The 18,839-nt window shown below is 55.0% G+C and overlaps 1 protein-coding gene and 1 long non-coding RNA gene across 6 annotated transcripts; one reads left to right on the top strand and one right to left on the bottom strand.

Annotated features, from left to right (window-relative positions):
• The first annotated feature begins 3,268 nt into the window (after positions 1-3,268).
• On the top strand, positions 3,269-18,210 carry EXTL1 (exostosin like glycosyltransferase 1). 5 transcript variants are annotated; one of them, XM_005544372.4, is made up of 11 exons: positions 3,269-4,913; positions 10,655-10,748; positions 11,053-11,160; positions 11,937-12,056; positions 12,590-12,722; positions 12,916-13,022; positions 13,862-13,951; positions 14,694-14,780; positions 15,159-15,319; positions 16,607-16,775; positions 16,936-18,210. In XM_005544372.4, the coding sequence occupies exons 1-11, from the start codon at positions 4,138-4,140 to the stop codon at positions 17,116-17,118; spliced, it is 2,028 nt and encodes a 675-aa protein (XP_005544429.3). In that variant the 5' UTR covers positions 3,269-4,137; the 3' UTR covers positions 17,119-18,210. The 5 variants fall into 5 exon arrangements, with proteins under 5 accessions (XP_005544429.3, XP_005544430.3, XP_065383277.1 ...); XM_005544373.4 differs by lacking the exon at positions 11,053-11,160; XM_065527205.1 differs by lacking the exon at positions 12,916-13,022 and having other exon boundaries at positions 12,573-12,722.
• LOC135966862 (uncharacterized) lies at positions 11,638-17,184 on the bottom strand. Its single transcript, XR_010580545.2, has 2 exons — positions 16,243-17,184; positions 11,638-13,440 (listed from the first exon to the last, which is right to left on the bottom strand). It is a non-coding gene; the product is annotated as an uncharacterized lncRNA (long non-coding RNA).
• Positions 18,211-18,839: the final 629 nt, after the last annotated feature.

The raw sequence follows: 18,839 nt of genomic DNA, 5'->3' as shown, positions 1-18,839 counted from the left end.
CAGTGGCGCCCATAGTTCATTGCAGCCTAAAATTCCTGGGGTCAAGCAATCCTCCTACCTCAACCTCCCAAGTAGCTGGGATTACAGGCATGAGCCACCAGTTCCAATTAAATTTTTTTTTTTTTTTTTTTTTTTTTTTTTTTTGTGGAGACGAAGACTTTCTATGTTGCCCAGGCTGGTTTCAAACTCCTGGGCTCAAAGGATCCTCCTGCCTAAGCCTCCCAAAATGCTAGGATCACAGGTGTGAACCACTGTGCCCAGCCTGGACATTTATTTTATTATTGCTGGGGATGAGAAGGATGTATGAGAACAGACTCCTGAGCTTCTTCCCCAAAACTGTTCCCCTCAGTTTTCCCCATCTCAGTTAATGACAACTCCACCCTGTCTGTGGTGCAGGCCGGACCTCACATCTAATCTATCAGCAATTTGTCCTGGCTTAAAATATACCCAGAATCCAACTACTTCTCATTCATCCCACCCCGCCATCCTGGTCCCAGTCACCGCCGTGGCTCACTTGCACTACAGACTGGCCCAGCAGGGCTCACAGCTGGTGTCCCTGATCCTACAGCCAGCCTCTTCCCTGGAGCCTGAGTCGTGCTGTGAAAACAAGGTCAGAGCGTACCCATCACGCGGCAGGCACACTCCTGCCTCAGAACCTGTGGCCCGGCTGTTCCTCTTGCCTGGAGCTATTTTCCACTAGAAATATACTTCTTCACTCACTCCCTCACCTTCTCAGAAATTTACACAAATGCCAGTTTTGTTTTGTTTTGTTTTGTTTTGTTTTTTGAGGCAGACTCGCTCTGTCGCCCAGGCTGGAGTATAGTGGCGTGATCTCGGCTCACTGTGACCTCCGCCTCCCGGGTTCAAGCAATTCTCATGTCTCAGCCTCCCAAGTAGCTGGGATTATAGGCATGCGCCACCACGCTGGGCTAATTTTTGTATTTTTAGTAGAGATGGGGTCTTGCTTTGTTGGCCAGGCTGGTCTCGAACTCTTGGCCTCAAGTGATCTGCACACCTCAGCCTCCCAAAGTGCTGAGATTACAAATGTGAGCTACCGTACCAGGCCACAAATACCAGCTTTTTGATGAGGCCTCCTGTGTTTCTGTCTAACGTTGCAACCCATCCCATCTCCCCAGCAGTTATTGTCAAATAGCATAAGATATTTATTCATTTTGTTTCTTGCCTATTTCCCCTCCCTGGAGGGTAAGTTCCAGGAAGGCAAGATTTTTTCTGCTTTGCTCACTGCCCTTAAGACCTGCCTGGCCCCACAGTAGGGGTTCATTAAATAGCCGTTGAATGAATGAGAGACTTGTGGGGTGACAGACCAGTCAAAAAGCTGTCCCTGCATCCAATCCTGCCATTTCCTGTCTGTCCCCAGACAGCCAGCCACAGGATTTTTCTACAAACCAGATTGCTCTCTTTCAGGTCTTAGGGTAGGTATCACTTCCTCAGAAGCCTTCTCTGGCCCCCTGGGCTGGGCAGCCCCTCTGTGTACTCTCAGGGTACCCTCCCCTCATTCTGTAATTGCCTGCAATTGCCTAGTTCTGTAATTGTCTTTTCCAGGACAGTGAGCTCTGGAGGGTGGGGACGCGTCTGTCTCCCTCCCTGTTGGGAGCTGGAATGGTACAGTGGTTACAGGAGTGTACTACCTGGGTCCAAGTCCTGGCTAAGTCACGGGAATTTAGGCAAATTACTTAAGCTCCTTGGGCCTCAAGCTTTCTCAACTGTAAAATGTGGATCATCACAGTTTCTCCCTCCTAGGGTTGGGGCAAGGATGAAATGAGCTAATACAAACGAGAGATGCTTGGCACAGGGTAAGTGCAATGAGTGTCAGCTATGATTACTCTTACTCAGGGCCGTGTCCCCTGGCCTAGCTCAGAACCTGGCCCATATTCAACACTCATAGTGTTTGTTAGATGAATGGATGACTGTGTATGGGGATAGAGGGATGAAGGAATGGCATGAGGACCTAGAGGGGGGCTCTAACCCAGCCTGGGGAGCATTGGAGAAGCTTCCTGTGGGAAGGAAGCTTTCAGCTGACTCCTGCAGGATGAGGCGTTGGCTGGGCACAGTGAGAGGGGGGCATGTGAAGCAGGAGCAGCCAGTGGCCTGTGTGGGTGCCTCTCAGCATGGGAAAACTGAGGTGTGCAGGAGCCACAGTTCATTACTGAGTGGCTGAGCGGTTAGTGCCAAGAGCTCAGTGTCCCCTTTGTGGGCCATTTTTAGAACAGTCTCAGGCTGGCCGCTCATCGAGGGTAAAAAGTCCCATGGCGGCTCCCTCATCTGATCAGCAGCCCTCCAAGATCAAGGGGAGGCACGCAGGGGAAAGGAGGCCACCCCTTGTTGAGGGACCCCAGGGGACAGGCCTGGGTCAACCTGGCAACCCATTCCTGGCTGAGATTATGCCCATCCCAGAGATAAGGGGACAGAGGCCCCACACTCCCGAGGCAGTCAGGAGAAGAGGCAGAGCCCACTCAAGTCTGCCGACTCCCTGTGCCTTCCCTCATCAGCCCAGGACTCCTCGTGGCCAGAGTGTGTCTCCCCCATCACCCCAGAGATTCCTCAGTGGCTGACATCACCCACTCCTGACTCCCCTCACAGGGCACTGACCAGGGAAATCCCTGCATGGGGTCTGGACTAATGGAGAGTCAAGTGCAGGAAGAACTTTCCATAAGGACTGGAGTAAAAGGCTGGGAATTGGAGCAGATCGGGGCTGGGGCTGCTGAAGGAAAAGAGACCGATCCTGGGGACAGTTGGGGACACCTTACCCAATTCCACCACCCCCACCCCTTAATTCCTCACTCATCTCATCTGTTGACCTTCTCATCTGCTGATTCGGAGATTCCTTACACCCAGGTTCTGGCCTCCACTGACTCTGATGGCCCACAGCAGGTGCAGAGTCTAGTTTTTGCTCTAGCCACGGGGCCCACAGCTGGGGTGGCCGACGATCAGGAGCTCAGGATTCAAATCCCCACCCTGCCACTTCTTAGCTGAGTCACCTTAGGAAGAGTTCGCCCCCTCTCTGAGCTTTCCTTATCTGTAAGAAATGACAGGTAAATCTCTGCCTTGGAGGGTGGCTGGAGGACTGAGAGACAGAGGCTGTGCTAGCTCATGGCCAGCTGTGAGTTGTGGTACTTGATGGTTTGATACAGTTGAGGAAACTGGTTTGAAAGGGGTTAAATGGAGACCCTGCCTCCCAGCCAGGAGCGAATCAGGGCTGGCAGGGGAGGAGCCAGGCTGCTGCTAAGGAAAGAGATCTAGATGGGCCAGATGCCGACTGGAGAGGGACGGGAGAAGACACCGTAGGGTTTGGGGGGCTTGGCACAGCGGCCCTGGCCCCTGCACTGTGATAGCTCCAAGCCAGATGGTGCAGGGCAGCTGCTGGGCTGTGGGGAAGAGGGGCTGCACTTCCTGAGCTGGTGCAGCGGCAGAGTTGATGGGGACCAGGACCCTGAACCCGCCTGGCCATCCAAGGCGGGGGACACCGGCTGCACCCAGGCTGTGACCTCAGCTGACTCCGATGATCCACATGGGATGCAGGGTCTAATTTTAGCTCCAGCCACAGGGGCCACAGTCCAGGAGTGTCTGCCAGCGGGCACAGGGGCAGCCAGGGCTGCTCAGGCAAGGGGAGGAGCGGGAAGACCAGCCCAGCTCCCTCCAGCCCGTCCCTGGCCAAGCCGCCCCTTGTGGGAGCTCTGACTGGTCCCCATGGCCTGGCAGACAGCCTTCCTCTCAGTTGAGGGCAAGGTCAAGGGGTGCAGCCAGGAGGTCAGGGGGACACGGCCCTGCATTCTGGACAGGGGTTGTGTCAGCCAGAGCAGTGCCCAGGGGCAGGGGCCCCTGCTGGGAGGGCAAAGGCTGGCTTGGTTGTCTAAACCAAGAAGGCAGTGTCCTGAGGGCAGGGGGGCCAGGCCAGCAAGCTGGGTCCCACCTGGCCTCCTCCTGCCTGGCTGGTGACTCACTGTCTGACCTTAGACAGGCAGCCTGGTCTCAATGGGCCTCAGTCTTCCCATCTGTACAATGAGAGGGCAGGACTAGCAGGTGGGTCCCAGCTCTAGTCGCCCGCCCCAGGCCCTGCTCTTCCTGCTTGCTGGCAGAGGCCTCCCAGCTTCCCCAGCCCTGACTGTGGGTGGCCACATGCAGTCGTGGAGGAGAAGAAAGTCCCTCTGGCTGGCACTGTCAGCCTCCTGGCTCCTGCTTGTCCTGCTGGGAGGCTTCTCCCTTCTCCGCCTGGCATTGCCTCCCAGACCTCGGCCTGGGGCTCCCCAAGGCTGGCCGCGCTGGCTGGACGCAGAGCTCCTGCAGAGCTTCTCCCAGGCTGGAGAGCTCCCAGAAGATGCCGCTTCACCTCAAGCCCCTCATGGTGGCAGCTGCAACTGGGGAGCCTGCTTTGACACCTCGAAGTGCAGGGGCGATGGCCTTAAGGTATTCGTGTACCCAGCTTCTGGACCGATCTCTGAGACTCATCACAGGATCCTGGCTTCCATTGAGGGCTCTCGCTTCCACACATTCAGCCCTGCTGGGGCCTGCCTCCTTCTCCTCCTCAGCCTGGATGCCCAGACTGGAGAGTGCAGCTCAATGCCTCTGCAATGGAACAGGGGCAGGAACCATCTGGTCCTCCGTCTCCACCCAGCTCCCTGCCCCAAGACCTTCCAGCTGGGACAGGCTATGGTAGCTGAGGCCAGCCCCACGGTGGACTCCTTCCGGCCTGGCTTTGATGTGGCCCTCCCTTTTCTCCCTGAAGCCCACCCGTTGCGAGGTGGGGCTCCTGGCCAGCTGCAGCAACACAGCCCCCAGCCCGGGATAGCCCTGCTAGCCCTGGAAGAGGAGAGGGGTGGGTGGCGCACAGCAGACACCGGCTCCTCTGCCTGCCCCTGGGATGCACGCTGTGAGCAAGACCCTGGACCTGGGCAGTAAGTGAACCTTTTGCCTTGGGGGCTGGATGGGAGGGGGCTGGAATAGACACAAGCCCAGAGACCAGGGTAGAAGACAGAACTGAGATGGGAGAACCAGGTAGTCCTGGCAGACTTAGGCTTCAGCTGCAGCAGGTGGGAGCCAAGTTAGATGGCAGAGAGCACTTCCATTAAGATGGGGACTTGACACAAGGGGTGTCTAAGGTAGGTTTTGGAATTTTCCCCTGGGGGTCTTTCAAAACATAAAACACGACTCATTCCAAACCTCCTGCCCTAATATTTTTTTCCCCACATACACTTGTATAGTGCTTTACTCTGTGCTAAGCACTTTTATAAATAATGATTATAATAAAATACGCTGGTTGTTAGCATTTAAGTGTTTGTGTACCAGACATGAAAGCTCAGACAGGTTAAGCAATTTTTCTGAGGCCACCCAGCCGGAAAGAGCCAGTATTTTGATCCAGAATTGCCTATCTCCAAAGCCTTCAGTATGAGAATTCTGAGTTTTAAGCAGAAGTTTATGATCAACCTCATCAAATGCTTCAGAGGGGCCTCACAGTCACAGCTGGAAGCTGCTCCTGTGTCTAATTTTGGGGATTAACCTCTCAAGGAAACAGCCTTTGGTTATAGCAAATATGACGTAGGTCAGGTCTAAAGAAGAATTTCCTGCCAGTGAGAGGCCCTTGACATATAAGGGGCTGGGGGCCTGTGGGACGTGGTGAGCTTGTGCGGAAACTCTTTTCCACCTGGGCTAGTTGGGGTGATGTGCCTCAGGTGATGGTTAGCCCCTAAGTACTCTAACCCCTCTGTGTCCCCAGCAGGCCAGCAGCCTCCAAAGGCTAGCTGGACAGGCAAGAATGAGAGTCCTTCCGAGGCTGTCCAGGGCCCCGGTGGCAGAGGATTCCTTCTGAATCCCGCCCCTCCTGGGTCAGACCTGAGTAGGGAACTGTCACTCTGGTATCCTCCCTTTGCTCCTCCCTCAGGTCTCTCTCTCTGTTCTCTGGGGAACAACATCAGCTATTTTGAGCTCCACTCCCTCCCAGGAATTCTTGCCTCTGCTTGGGGCTCCCGGGACTTCTCTCAGCCAAAGGGCTCTTGTGGGAATGGGATCCTTCCACCTCCTGAAGGTACAGGCAGCCCTCACAGCCAGGAGTCAGAATGGACTTGTCCCGGTCAGCCCCAGGGTCCTTCTGCCGGGACGCATCCCTAATGGTCTCCAGGGTGGGAGCCTGAAAAGGCAGGGATCTCACTCAAGCCCCTGCAGCTCAGAGCTCAGGCAGAAGCTCATTTTGGGCAACAAGGCTCTCCCTTTGCCATGCCCTCCCTCACTTTTCTGATGAGGCACTCAGGTACTCTTGCTTGCAGGCAGTTCTTTTTTCAGCTGACTTTAGTTACCGCTAAGCACAGTTCATTGTTGATGAACCTGAAAGTGATTTCAGTCTGAACTTCTTTGAGAAACTGGAAGTTAGAGAACTGCGTGCAGCAGGTAGGCGCTCATTAACTGTTTACTAATAGATCTGAAATTGGCCAGAGCCACCCACAGTTTTCTAATTAGCGTGGGTCACCCTCTGAGTAGCATTTTTGATAAGTTTTATTTCCCAGGGGCGAAGCTTGGCAGCCTTGTCCTCTGACCTTCAAGTGTGGTCTTTGGCCTCAGCCTCCCTGAAGGTGATAGGACTTGTCATCTCTGGAGTGGCTTGAGCCTCACTTTCTCCGAAGTGCCAGCAGCTGCCTGGGCCAGACAGTGTAGGGACACAGTGAGAGAGATAGCTTGAATAAACAAGTGCCCGCCAGAGAAAGAGGCCATTCACAGTTCCTGCCACCGCCCCACATTCACTCAGCCGGGCGAGCTCGGGAGGGGAGGAGGCTACGTTTGAGGAGTGCCTGGCTTGGGCCAGGTGCTGTGACAGGCACTTTACCTAAGTCACTGCTGATCCTGTCATGCACCCTTCAAGGGAGGTATTATTATCTCCATTTCAGGGAACGGAAAACTGAGGCCCAGAGAGTGGAGTAGCCCAGGGTGACAAGGTTCCCTGTTCTCTATGGGCCCCTCACTTTTCTAATCAGGCGCTTGGAAACAGTGGAGTTGGGATTCAGCCCTGTACTTCTGGCTCCAAAGCCCATGTTTTTCCACCTTGGTTGAACGGTCTCTTGTTGCTTTGGAATAAATCTCCACCCATTCAAATTGTTATTTATTCATTTTTATGAATAGGTAATTCATTCACATGGTACAAAATTCCAAAGGCACAAAAGGGCATAGAGTGAAAAGCCTCCCTTCTATCCCTGTCTCCCGGCCACCCAGTTTTCCTGCCTGGAGCCAAACACCGCTTCCAGTTTCTTATGTGTCTTTTCTGAGAAACTCTGCATGTGTACAAGCAATATGTATATTCTCCCCCATTTTTTAACATAAATTTGATGCATGCTTTAAAGTCCCCCAGGCTGTATCCATTGGGAGCAAGGGGCGCAGTCAGTACCTAGGGCCCATGATACTTTTATAGGCTCATGAAAACATTTTCATTTTTTGAAAATCAGGGCTGGGTACAGTGGCTCACGCCTGTGATCCCAGCACTTTGGGAGGCTGAGGCGGGTGGATCGCCTGAGCTTAGGCAACATAGTGAGACCCTGTCTCTACGAAAATTATAAACATTAGCTGAGTGTGGTAGTGCAAGCCTGTAGTCCCACTACTTGGGAGGCTGAGGTGAGAGGAGCGCTTGAGCCCAGGGGGTCAAGGCTGCAGTGAGATCATGCCACTGCACTCCAGCCTGGGCAGCAGAGTGAGAGAGACCCTGTCTCAAAAAAAAAAAAAAAAAAAAGAACTTTCAGGTAGAAGAAAAAAACTTTTTTTTTTTTTGAGATGAAGTCTTGCTCTGTCACCCAGGCTGGAGTGCAATGGCACAATCTTGGCTCACTGCAACCTCCACTTCCTGGGTTCAAGCAATTCTCCTGCCTCGGCCTCCGGAGTAGCTGGGATTACAGGCACACGCCACTACGCCCAGCTAATTTTTGTATTTTTAGTAGAGATAGGGTTTCACCATGTTGGTCAGGCTGGTCTCAAACTCCTGACTTCAAATGATCCGCCTGCCTCAGCTTCCCAAAGTGCTGAGATTACAGGCGTGAGCCACGGTGCCCAGCAGAAAATGTTTAATATACAATATTGCTTGTTTTTATACCAACACAGTTATCAACTATATTTTTTTTATGGCAGGAGGGACTGTGAAGGCCAACGTGCCTAGGGCACATGGAAGTCACAATGTGGCCTTGCCTATGGCCAGGCCCTAGTAGAGCACTGAGGCCATGGGCACAGCCACACTGACCACCCTTGGGTACTGAGGCCCTGAGTCTATGACGGGTACCTTACGTGGTCACAGAAGCCTAAGACTTCTTCAGTGGTCACCACATAGATGCACAAGTTTCCTCTGTAACACATTCCCTGTTCCCCGCCAAAGGTGCTCATCCAGACTCTACTTATTTACCTTTACTGATGGGGAACTCACCACCTCCAAAGACCACCCACTGGCTGCACTCTCAGCCAGCTCCATCACTAGAATTTCTGCTGAAATTGACCCCCCAGATGCCTGGTCTCTTGGTCCCAGATCTATTCCCTAGTGTCACACTGAGCATTCGGCAGCACCCACTGAGCTGCCATTCTCCACCAGGCACTCTGCTAGGCCCTGGGCATGCTGAGATGAGGGAGGTACAGCCCCATCCTCAAGGAGCTCAGCCTTGTAGGAGAGACAGGCAAGTCGATTGTTTGACATTGTTAAGCAGAGAGAGGCTGCACTGGCTGCCTACCTGGCTCCTCTACTCAAGAGCTGTGTGACCTCTTTGGGTTTCAGTTTTCTCATCTGTAAAATGAGATAATAACAGTGCATACCTCCCCTCCTATCTCATAGAGGTGCTGTGAGAATGAACTGAGTTAATACATGTAAAGCACTTAAAACAGTGCCTGGAGCAAAGTACATACTCAATATAGGTTAGCTTGGATCATTACTACTGCAGTCCACCGGGAGGCGGGAGCAGAGAGAACCATCTCTGGAGACATCAAGGAGGGTTTCCCAGAGAAGGTGATGTTTCAGCTTAGACATTAAGACAGTATAGGAAAAGGCCAGGTGTGGTGGCTTATATCTGTAATCTCAACACTTTGGGAGACTAAGGTAGGAGGATCACTTGAGGCCAGGAGTATGAGACAGCCTGGGCAACACAGAGAGACCCCATCTCTACAAAAAAAAAAAAAAAAAAAAAGAAAAACACACACTGTAGCACATGCCTGTAGTCCCAGCTACTCAAGAGGCTGAGGCAGGAGAATTGCTGGATCCCGGGAAGTCGAAGCTGCAGTGAGCTGTCATGGCACCACTGTACTCCAGGCTGGGTGACAGAACAAGAGCTTGTCTGAGAAGAAAAAGATGAGTAGGAGGACTTCCTCAGGCTGACAAGGCAGGGAGGGGCCCTCCAGTGTGAGGGAGAAGAGATCTTAAAGGCACAGAGGATCAAGGGAGGTTAAGGCTCAGTGGTGCAGTTTATTCAGCCTTAACCTAGAGGTTTTCAGTTCCTTAGAGGTTGACTTGGGGGTGAAGGGGGCTGTACCTGGTTGGCTTCTGCTGTGGCTTTTAATGAGGTGAAGGGTGTCCTGGTGGTTACTTGTGGCTTCTTCCACGGAGGGCCTACTGGACACTTAAGCATGGAGGGAGGAGAAAGAAGGCTGGGGTCCCCTGGGAGACCCCTAAAGCAGCAGCTCTGGGGTGGTTCAGGTAACTTGGAGTCAGGAGCTGGCACATCTCTGCTCTAGTCCCAGCTCCACCCCAACCCTATCTGTGACCCTGAGCCGGTCCTTGGGTCTCTCTGGGCCTCAGTTTCCCCATCTGTTCAATGGGGCATGGCCCCGAGGCTGCCTAAGTACTCCTAGGTCTGCTTCTTGGAGGTTCAGGCTCAGAGTCAAGCAGGCTGTAACTGAGGAGGGTCCTAGGACCCTGAGAGCCATAGTCATGAGTCCCACACTGAGCAGGCCTGTGTCTTGGTCCCTCCCTTTATCCCTCCCCTGACTGGGTCACAGGCGATGGTCCCCTCGGTGCACAATTGCTGGGGGTGGCTCTGAGGAGGCTGGGACTCCTGCCCTCCCCCACAGGCACACACAGCCTGAGTGTGGCCCTGGGCTGTGGCGGTGGGGGGGTAGGTGGGAGGAACAGAGGAAGCCTGTCCTCTGGGCCAGGGGGCCTCTGGGCAGCAGCTTCCTGTGTGGTTCCAGGCTGGGGACCCAGCCCACCTCATGACAGAGGAGCCTTTCTTGGGCCTGGCTTTCAGCGTTGGGGAGGGCTGGGCTCAGAGGCCACGCAGGCAAGGGGTGCTGAAAGTCTGCCTGTGGCCGAGTTGGGGAGGGCAGACGTGCATGTCTAAGTCAGGCAGGGCCTTGGAAACATCAGCGCCCTCTGCCTCCCATTTTACAGATGAGGAAACTGAGGTCAGAGAAAGGCAAGGGAGGTTTCTAAAGCCACTGAGGGAAGAGGCAGAGCTAGAATGCAGGGCTCCTGCCTCCTATTCCAACCACAGACGCGTGGCCGGTGTGAGGCTTGTGTTTGTGTTAGTGTGTCAGTGTGCGACTGTGCATATGCATGAGTGGGTTTGCACATTTGGGAGTTTGGGTGTGGGGTGCAGGGGTGTGGGGTGCTCCCATTGAGGGAGCCCGGTGGGGCGAAGGGCACTGTCTAAGCTCATGTGTACCGGGACCTTCCTGTGTGCCTCTTTAGGACCCAGCGCGGGGAGACTCTGCCCAATGCCACCTTCTGCCTCATCTCTGGCCACCGTCCAGAAGCTGCCTCGCGCTTCCTCCAAGCCCTGCAGGTACGACCCCAATTTGAGCATCACCTGTCCTCTGTCCCCCAGCACTCACGAGCTGGCTGGGTCCAGGCCAATGAGAAGGGGCAGTGAGCTGCCTGCTCCTTTACTCCTGGACTCAGGTGTGCCTGTGTCCCCATTCACTGCACACTCTGCAGAACAACCATAACCTCTCTTCCCTGAGACACCCCATGTTCCTGTCCTCTTTGCCCCTTCCCCCCAATAGCAGCAGTTACTGACTTGGAACTGGGTGGGGGGTGAGTATGTGCAGGGTGGGGCTGGGCTCCCCAGTGACCTCCCCGCCCCCCAGGCCGGCTGCATCCCAGTGCTTCTCAGCCCCCGCTGGGAGCTGCCCTTCTCCGAGGTCATCGACTGGACCAAGGCAGCCATCGTAGCTGATGAGAGGCTCCCGCTTCAGGTAGCTCAGAGCCCTGCCCACAGGGTGGGAACTGGACCCAGGACAGGGGAGGGACCCAGAATCCTGAATCGAGGCTGGCCTCAGTCCTCATTCCTATCTGCCTTGTATGGATACTGATGAATTTCTCCCAGCACCAAGTCTCCCCTCTGGGGCTCCCAGAGGATCCGATGGAGCTAGAGATTCCTAAGGGCTCTGAGAGCAAGTCCTGATCCTCTTGCAGCCTCAGTTTTCCCATCTCCACAACAGGATGAGCTAGACCAGACAATCCCCATGGGCCCAGCTCCAGTGGCCTGTGACTGCTTAAATACCAATTTAGGGGAAGGCTACAAAACAATTCAGACTCAGAGCGCCTCCATGGGGACTGGAGTGGGAAAGCAAAACGCATGGAGACTTTTCCATCTGATGAAACGAATTCTGTCCAGCTCTGAAAAATACATGTGTGACCTGCCTTGAATCCCCTGAGAATGGTAGAGGGGGTTAATAGTAATTACCATTTATTTATTGAGCCTCTACAATGTACTAAGCAATTAATGAGCAAATACTCAGAGAGGTTAAACAGCTCGACCACAGTCACATGGTTACCAAATGGCATTCAGGCCCAACTCTGTGTGACCCCTGAACGCTGCTTCTTCTTTTTTTTTTTTTTTTTTTGAGATAGGGTCTTGCTCTGTTGCTCGGGCTGGAGTGCAGTGGCATAAATATGGCTCACTGCAGCCTCAACTTCCTGGGCTCAAAATTGCTCTATTATCTGGCACTTTTATCTCTCTCTGCCCCAGGTCCTGGCTGCCCTCCAGGAGATGTCCCCTGCACGGGTCCTCGCCCTGCGTCAGCAGACCCAGTTTCTATGGGATGCCTACTTCTCCTCGGTGGAGAAGGTTATCCATACCACTCTGGAGGTGAGGGGGCTCACCTGATGGGGGTCCTGGCCCTTGACTCCTGCTCCATCCCTGTCACCTCTCCATACTTCTCTGTCCCAGTGTTCGGGGACACCCCCACTCCTTGAAGATGGTCCTGGGATGAATCTGAGACTTGGCTGTGAGATTTGGGGCAAGTTTCTTCTCCAATCTTGGCCTCAGTTTCCCCATCTGTAGAGAAGACCGCTGTAGCAAATAGATTTCAAAGCACGTGCCAATGCCAATTGACCACTGACGGCTGCCTGGGGTGCTATGTTTGGAGGGATTCTGAGTCCTGAAAAGTGTCATGACCCGTTAGTGACATCTGTCATGAGTGAGGAAGGGAGGGGAAGCAGTGACCCTGCCACCATCTCCCACCTCTGGAGCAACATCATGGAGTGCCCCGTACTCTAGACCTCAGCTTCTGACCCCAGAAGACTGGTGATGCAGTTGCCACCCTCCCCAGAGCCTGGAAGGGGAGGTGTGGCCATGGACACACAGGCCACTCGCTCTGCTCAGCTCCTCTCTCATTTCAGGTTATTCAGGACCGGATCTTTGGAACATCAGCTCACCCCTCACTGCTGTGGAACAGCCCCCCAGGGGCACTCCTGGCCCTGTCTACTTTTTCCACAAGCCCCCAGGACTTCCCCTTCTACCACCTGCAACAGGGTATGCCCTGGGATGGGACAACCTGAAGTCCCCTCAGCTCTACCTAGGGCTGCCCCAGCCTCATCTGGAGAGCCCCACCAAGACCCTTCCCAAGCCCTGACATTTCTCCTGGCCCCCGGGATTCTCTACTCAGGTCGCTCTTCATGGGGTTCTGTTCCCTCCCACCCTAATAGCCTGTGTCTCATTCCCCCAGGCTCCCGCCCTGAGGGCAGATTCAGCGCCCTGATCTGGGTGGGGCCCCCAGGTCAGCCCCCTCTGAAGCTCATCCAGGCGGTGGCAGGCTCCCAGCACTGTGCCCAGGTCTGCCCCCTTCCCAGCTGGAGTCCTGGGATCCAGGGTGGGGGCAAGGACAGGGCAGGGCCCTGAAGACTTCCAGACCCCAAGGATGACCACTCATTTTGAGGGGAGGAATGGGGACGATTTCCAAGTGTTCTTGCTGCCTTCTTCTGTAAGTCCCAAGATTCTGTTGCCTTTTCCCCATGGAAATCGATGAAGCCATGTGAAAAGCAGGTGTCTCTTGGGGAGGCTGGAGAAGGAAACATTCATTCCTTTACTCAGCAGTCATTTTCTGAGCACTAGGTCCGGTCCTGGGCTTCATGCTGAGCAGAGAAAAAGCAGGGAAGGATTCTGCCCAGAGATTCAGACTGGGTTAGCATTTTCTGGCACACAGACTGTCAAATCTTACTTCTAGAGAAGACAGATAGACTCATACGAGTCCCTGCAGAGGAAGTGAAGCAGTTAGCTCAGCCAGGGTGCACACGAGACGGCTCGAAACAGGCCATTGAGCTGGGCTGGGAGTCATAAAAGAGCCTGAGGAAGAGAATGAAGGCTTCGAGAAAAGATGGGGATGGAGCATGGAGTCAGGGCCCAGGCTAGGGACTACCACAGACAACTCTCTTGAGTTCTAAAGCCATAGGTCACTACCCTCATGTCACCAGAATTCCTGCCTTCTACAAGCCCAGAAGCAAGGAGAGAGCAGTGATGAATGGAACATGGATCCAACTAAACCCTTCTCCCATGTGCAGCTTATAAAATTGACTTCTCAAACTTCTTCCACCTTGAGAAAGATCACTCCTGCCCCCTGCAACCCGCCTTCTGCCCTAGACCCCAGACTTCAGGAACAACCCCCTATCCTCTAGATCTTGGTTCTCTGGAGTAATGAGAGGCCACTCCCATCCAGTTGGCCGGAGACAGCCATGCCCTTGACAGTCATTGATGGGCACAGGAAGGTAAGGGCTGAGGAGGGCCATGAAAGGGGTGGGCCTATGCTGGAGGCTGGGGGAGGGCACCCATGGGTGTTTTATGAATACTTGGGCCTGAGCCACAGTTGAAGTTGAAGAATGACACAGTAGGTTTCAGCTGCAGGGCTAATAATAATGATTCTCTTCCCTCCCTGGTCCCTGTGAATTGTGCTTCCAGAGCACTGGGGCTTATGTGATGCAGGAAGACAGAGGAGTGTGCTGATATCTGAGATGAGGAACAGAGGAGAAACCTGGGATCTTAAGAAAATATGGACCAAGGGCAGCACACTGGGCCAGGAAGGGGAGGCTTCTGGGAACCGTGGTTGGTGTGAACCACCTGCCTGCCACATGGTTGTGGGCAAGTCCCTTCATCTCTCTAGATCTGTTTCTTTCAAATGAGGGATGTTTGACACTCCTCCCACAGTTGATGCGACAATATGACAATGGAGGAATCCCCAGATGTCAAAATTGGAAGGGCCCCTAGAGACCAACTGCCCCATTTTACCAAAGGGGAAACTGAAACCCAGAGAGGTCAAATGAGTTGCCCAGGTTCCAAAACGAGCTCTGCACTGGCTTGCCATATTCGAGGCCCAGGCGTCTACACTGTGCCTGAAGGGAGGCTTTATGCATGGCCCAGGCATCTACACTGTGCCTGATTGGCTCCTACTTATTGGATGGGGGTAGGGGGAAGGTTCCAGTGACTGAGTCCTCCTCCCCCTTCTCCCTGCAGGTTAGTGATCGCTTCTTCCCATACAGCACCATCAGAACAGATGCCATCCTCAGCCTTGATGCCCGCAGCAGTCTTTCCACAAGTGAGGTGAGGGCTGGGCCCAAGAGAAGCCCAGTGTGGGTGGACACAGCCAGAGGGCCCCGGCAGCCCCTCAGGTTCCTAGGGTTGGGGGGACCCCAGGTCATGAGGTCCAACCTCTTGCATTTGAAACCACCCCAGCAAGCCAGGCAGCCTCCTCTTTAGGAGACTCATTGAGGCTTTCCACGGACTCTTTTGAGAAGTTGTTTTTGTGGCCCTTAGAAGCTTTCATGCCACACTTCCAGCCAATTCTAAGCCATGGCTCCCACCTCCTCTCCCCTGAGTCCTGCCCTGGCCCCTCAGCCAGGCTGGCCCTGCCTCCATCTCTCTGGATGTTCTAGGCATTTAGGAGGTCCCTCCTCACAGCTCACTTGAGTCCCTCTCCAGGTGGACTTTGCCTTTGTGGTGTGGCAGAGCTTCCCAGAGCGGATGGTGGGCTTCCTGACGTCAAGCCATTTCTGGGATGAGGCCCATGGTGGCTGGGGCTACACTGCTGAGAGGACCAACGAATTCTCCATGGTTCTCACCACAGCCGCCTTCTACCATAGGTACAGACCCCCACCCTGCCCAGGGATCAGAGGATCAGAAGACCAGAGACCCCCACCCCGAACGGAGCAGGGTAGCCTAGACCCCAGGGATCCAGGTTCAAGGCCCAGATCTGCCACTTCCCAGCTGTGGGATCCTGGGCAAATCTCCTCACTTCTCTCGAGTTTGTTTTCTCATCTGTAAAATTGGATGGATTCACCTCCCAGGGCTGGTGTGAACATTAAATGAAGTCCCTGGCACAGAGGTTCCACAAATGGTAGCTATTGTTATTTTAAGTAGAGCCATGCAGTGAGTAAGGGCAGTGTGTGGGTTTGCTGGTGGTGGGGTGACAAGAGAATAGTACTGGCCGGGCACGGTGGCTCAAGCCTGTAATCCCAGCACTTTGGGAGGCCGAGACAGGCGGATCACGAGGTCAGGAGATCGAGACTATCCTGGCTAACACAGTGAAACCCCGTCTCTACTAAAAAATACAAAAAAATAGCCAGGTGTGGTGGAGAGCGCCTGTAGTCCCAGCTACTGGGGAGGCTGAGGTGGGAGAATGGTGCAAACCCGGGAGGCGGAGCTTGCAGTGAGCTGAGATCCGGCCACTGCACTCCAGCCTGGGCGACAGCACGAGACTCCGTCTCAAAAAAAAAAAAAAAAAGAGAATAGTACTGATGCTTTATAAATGTGGATGTGATGAGTTGGGTAACATCCCAGGCCTTCCAGAAGCTGCCCAAAGTGCTCCGGTCTTGGGGCAGGGACTGAATTCTGTAAGACCTCTTTAGAGGTGTTCCTTAAACATGTTTAAATCAAAAATGCATAACCTGGAACCTCTTGTAGATTACTCAGGAGTTCTGCAGGGAATTCTCAGTAGACTAGTGAATAACCTAATGTCTGCGAGGTGAGGCTGGCCTGTCTGAGGGCCCTGTGAAGTGAGACTTACCCAAAGCAGTACCAGCCTGGTTCATCCACAACTGTTCTTTGGGCTTCCATGTTTGATGGCTTTGAAACCAGCTGATCCGAACCCATCTAATTCTGGCTCTGGGTTCAGCGCTCAGAGCCCAAGGATGGGTGCCCCAAGGAGCTGTGAGGGAGAGGGCAGGGAACACACCACTGACTGCAGATGAGCCACGGGGCACACAGCACAGTGGAGAGCTGTTCATGCCAGGGATGGGAGCTTTCTGAGGCAGCCAGGCTCAGAGGCTTGGGGATGGGGGTCAAAGGGAGAGGTGAGGTCAGGAGGGAGGAGAATGGGGCCTGGGGATGAATTTGGCTGCAGCCTCTCCCTGTCTTTTCCCTTTGCCCAGGTATTACCACACTCTCTTCACCCACTCCCTGCCCAAGGCTCTGAGGACCCTGGCAGATGAGGCACCCACCTGTGTGGACGTCCTGATGAATTTCCTAGTAGCGGCAGTCACCAAGCTGCCCCCTATCAAGGTGCCCTATGGCAAGCAGCGCCAGGAGGCTGCTCCACTGGTGAGGGCTGAGGCGGACTGGTCGGAAATGGCGGGGATTGGGCAGGGGTTGCGGGGAGGATTTCCTCTCACTGTCTAATTCCAGTCTTTCTTGCTGCACGGGCGTGGGGAGTTTGGAAGGGTAGAGAAGCCTGTTAACCCATTGCTTCTTTCCCTCTTAGGCCTCTGGGGGCCCGGGGCCCAGGCCAAAGCCGCAGGCCCCAGCCCCCGACTGCGTCAACCAGATAGCGGCAGCGTTCGGCCACATGCCCTTGCTGTCCTCTTGTCTGCGTCTGGACCCGGTGCTGTTTAAGGACCCGGTGTCCGTGCAGCGCAAGAAGTACCGCAGCCTGGAGAAGCCCTAGGAGGCGACCCGCGGAGACCCCACGGAGGTCCTAGCCCAGCTCCCAGGGGAAGTGACACCTGCCTGTGGGCTCCGCCCTTGGGACACAGAACCTATCATGGCAGCCAGCGGGCCCACACGTCGGATCCCGGTTGGCCAGTCACAACCGGGGGGCGTGGCCTTACTTTCTCCCGCCCGCCCGCCTTCGGCCGCGGAGCCTCAGTGCAGGCTCAGCCCCGCGCCCGGAGTGCCGCTCTGCGTTTCTCCACCCAGCTAACTTCTGCTTGTCTTTCAGAGCATTGCCTCCTCCAGGGACATTGCCTGGCTCTCCTCCCCGCCCCCGATGGGTTCGGTCTCCTTAGCGCTTTCGCAGTCCAGTGTTTGCCGCGGTTCCCGCATGGTCAGGCCCCAGGACTGGCTTGCGAGCCCCGGGGGTCTGGTCTTTTCATGTCCTTTTCTCTCTGGCTAGGCAGATGTGCCGCAAATATTTGACGAATAGATGGATGGCAGACATTAACTGCGTGCCTGGCCCTATGCGGGCGGCAGCGGGATAGGGTGAGCGGAGAAACGGAACGGCCTCCCCACCCCATTCCTAGGGTTCCTAGTCCCGGGAAGGTAGCTACCCAAAGACGCCTAGGTTGTCAGGTTCAATCCTTGAGCCTCAGCCAAGGCGCAGAGGGGTGCGGGTAAACGAGGAGTGGGCGAGGAAACAGGACGGGAACAAGTGGCCGGCCCCTGTACGGCGCGCGCTGGCGGCGCAGCCTTGGCCGCCTGCCTTGCACTACCGACGCTGACCACTAGAGGTCAGCGCTGCACCGCACTCGTCACTCCCATGGCCATAGGGCGGCCGGGATGTGGAGGGTGAGCGCTGTGGGCAGCTCGGGGGCTGAAAGCTGGGAAGAGGAATCTGAAGAACAGCCCCATCTCTTTGGCCTGCACACTTGGAACTCAGTAAGAAGGGACTGTTTCTAGGTGGACTGGGCGCGAGCGGGTACTGTCCCCAGAGGTATAGGTGAGGATGGAGTGAGGGAGGGGACACTAGGTCCTCCGGGGTTCACCCAACTGGAACTGGAATTATCACTTCCGAAATAAAGTGCGTGTCCTTGCCCCCTCACGCTCCAGGCTATAAATACCCTTACAGCAGCTGCTCGAGGGAGGGGCTCAGGGCCCAGGGCTCGCCTGGGAGCGCGTGCGACTCCAGACGGTGAGGGTGGTGGGTCCAGCCCAGGTCCAGGGTGTCAGGTGTTTTCCTGCTTTGATGGCCTCGCAGCTCTGGAAACTCCCGTGACTGTCTCACTGGCAGGAACATGCTGTCCCCTTAGGCCTCTTCAAGGCCTTCCACCCCCACCCCCCAGCTTGACCTCGGCGGGCCCCTGGATGACTCAGGTCCTCCCTAGAGCCAGTCACAGCTGAGTGGCAGAGTGGGTTACCCTCGGGAGGCGTGGTGCCGTGAGATGCTGGAGGTACAGGGCGAGTGGAAATTAAAGAGGTGGGGGAGAGGCAGTCTGGCCTGCAGTCAAGAACTGAGGGGGAGTGGGAAAGCATACAGCTGTGGCCCAGGCAGCCTTCCCAGGGTGGGGAGGGCGCTGGGTGCCAGGCCCAGCCAGGGGAAAGAGGCACCCTTCCAGTCACAGCTGTGACACCCAGGACACTGAACTGCCTTGGCATGGCCTTGCCCATGGGCCAGGCACTGCTGGTCCCAGCGGTTCGTATTGTACCAACAGGCAGCCCAGACCAGGTCCC

Source organism: Macaca fascicularis, chromosome 1 (genome assembly GCF_037993035.2).
Source record: "Macaca fascicularis isolate 582-1 chromosome 1, T2T-MFA8v1.1".
In the NCBI taxonomy this organism is placed as follows: Eukaryota; Metazoa; Chordata; class Mammalia; order Primates; family Cercopithecidae; genus Macaca; species Macaca fascicularis.
This window is presented reverse-complemented; position numbering and strand designations above follow the sequence as displayed.